The sequence below is a fragment of the Anneissia japonica genome, unplaced genomic scaffold (assembly GCF_011630105.1).
Source record: "Anneissia japonica isolate Jap-2015-1 unplaced genomic scaffold, ASM1163010v1 scaffold2996_len279161_cov141, whole genome shotgun sequence".
Lineage (NCBI taxonomy): Eukaryota > Metazoa > Echinodermata > Crinoidea > Comatulida > Comatulidae > Anneissia > Anneissia japonica.
The window spans coordinates 267,180-268,737 of NW_022688879.1; the positions used below are offsets into that span (position 1 = coordinate 267,180).

General features: G+C 33.6%; 1 protein-coding gene across 1 annotated transcript in view; it reads right to left on the reverse strand.

Moving 5' to 3' along the window:
- Positions 1-204: 204 nt before the first annotated feature.
- Positions 205-1,558, reverse strand: part of LOC117124111 — an 8,651-nt gene continuing 7,297 nt past the window's right edge. Inside the window, exons 4-5 of the mRNA XM_033270249.1 lie at positions 1,210-1,311; positions 205-965 (exon numbers count right to left, since the gene is read on the reverse strand). Coding sequence (XP_033126140.1) covers positions 687-965; positions 1,210-1,311 — 381 coding nt within the window. The 3' untranslated portion in view covers positions 205-686. The remainder of the gene's footprint in view (positions 966-1,209; positions 1,312-1,558) is intronic.

A 1,558-nucleotide genomic window follows, 5' to 3' on the forward strand; every position in this document is an offset into this window, starting at 1 on the left:
TTTTTCTTCTTGACAAATTGCGTATTTTTTCTCCTGATGGGGGCGCGCTCTCCCAGACAACGGCCACTGCACTCCGTCCCCCACTGACATTAGCTATCATCACATAGAATTTTGGTTACGACACAAAGAACACTATAGACAGAATGAGCCAAACAACGATGACAATTTCTTATGATATAAGTTTAATTGAAAACGAATGTGACGTACTTTTTTTATATCTATAAAACCAGTAAAATTTTATTTTAATATTTTTTGTTTTTCTTAGATATTAATTGGATCATCAAAAGAGAACAATTGAACTTAGTACAATTTTGTTTAAATTGTGTCGACGGTGCTACCTCAGCAACAAACCTACTTGATATATAAGCTATGACAAATTAGGGACTTGATACACTGTAAAAACAGTGTGGCAGATTTAAATGCAAAACTCCACGCGATGTTGTCCGGTCGTTGGTAACACATTTAAAAGCTAAATGTTTTTAGATCTATCTTATTCCTAATATTATGCTTAGGATTTTAACGTGTTTAGAATTAAATGTGCTTAGGTACTTGACATCATGGTCTGAAATACCTAAGCACAACTAATGCTAAACACGCCAGGAACCTAAACACATGAGGCCGAGCATACACATGTGTATGTCACCTGAGACGGGGACACCATTGCGTGGAGATTTGCGTTTAAACCACTAAAGCATTGTATTACAATTGTTTTCGTCGTCCGATTCTGAATAAGTTTCAGACAATCCATCTCTATTAGTATCCAAAAGGAACAACTTTGAGCGCGCTCTTATTCTGTTTTTCCTGATTACAAAGAATATAACAGCAGCTAAAAGTAATAATAAAACGACAGTTCCAACGCTAACAGCAATAGGCAGGCTACTATTGTTTAAGATGTTTGAGGTTTCTTGGAGTCTATTTCTAGAAATGTTTGCAACTGTTGTATCATTTTCCGGGCTTTGTAGTTCCTGAAAGAATGTAACATGAAACATTATTAAAGTTTAGTGACTGTTATTTGTTTATTTACTGTACTTAGTGTATTGTTATTTTGTTATTTAATTAGGCACACAAAACCATATAGCACCCAGCCCCCTCAAATAGCCTATGTATAAATCAAAGGTGCTGCATAGGCAAATTAAAAGGTAGAATTATTAACAATGTATAAAGTACAATAATTATTTGAATAAGAACAAATAATAAAATCAATTTTACCTCTACACTAAGAAGAATGCTTCTGCTACTGATAGCCGGAGAGGGCGTGCTTTTAGCAGTCCCATCTGGGTAGATGAACATAGCTGTGATTTTACAGTAAATCTATGGATGACAGTAGAATCATGGCCTAATTAAAAAAAACCTAAAAAATATGACAGTAAGATCGCTTGTTATTTTGTTAATATATCAGTTCAAATAACCAGTCAAGATTGGTATAATTGTTGAGATATGATTGTCATACCGCCAGGCAACGAGGGATTTGTTCCAGTTTACACATTATAATAATACTATAAACTTTATATTATATGTATGTATGTATAATATATATATATGTACATATATATATGTA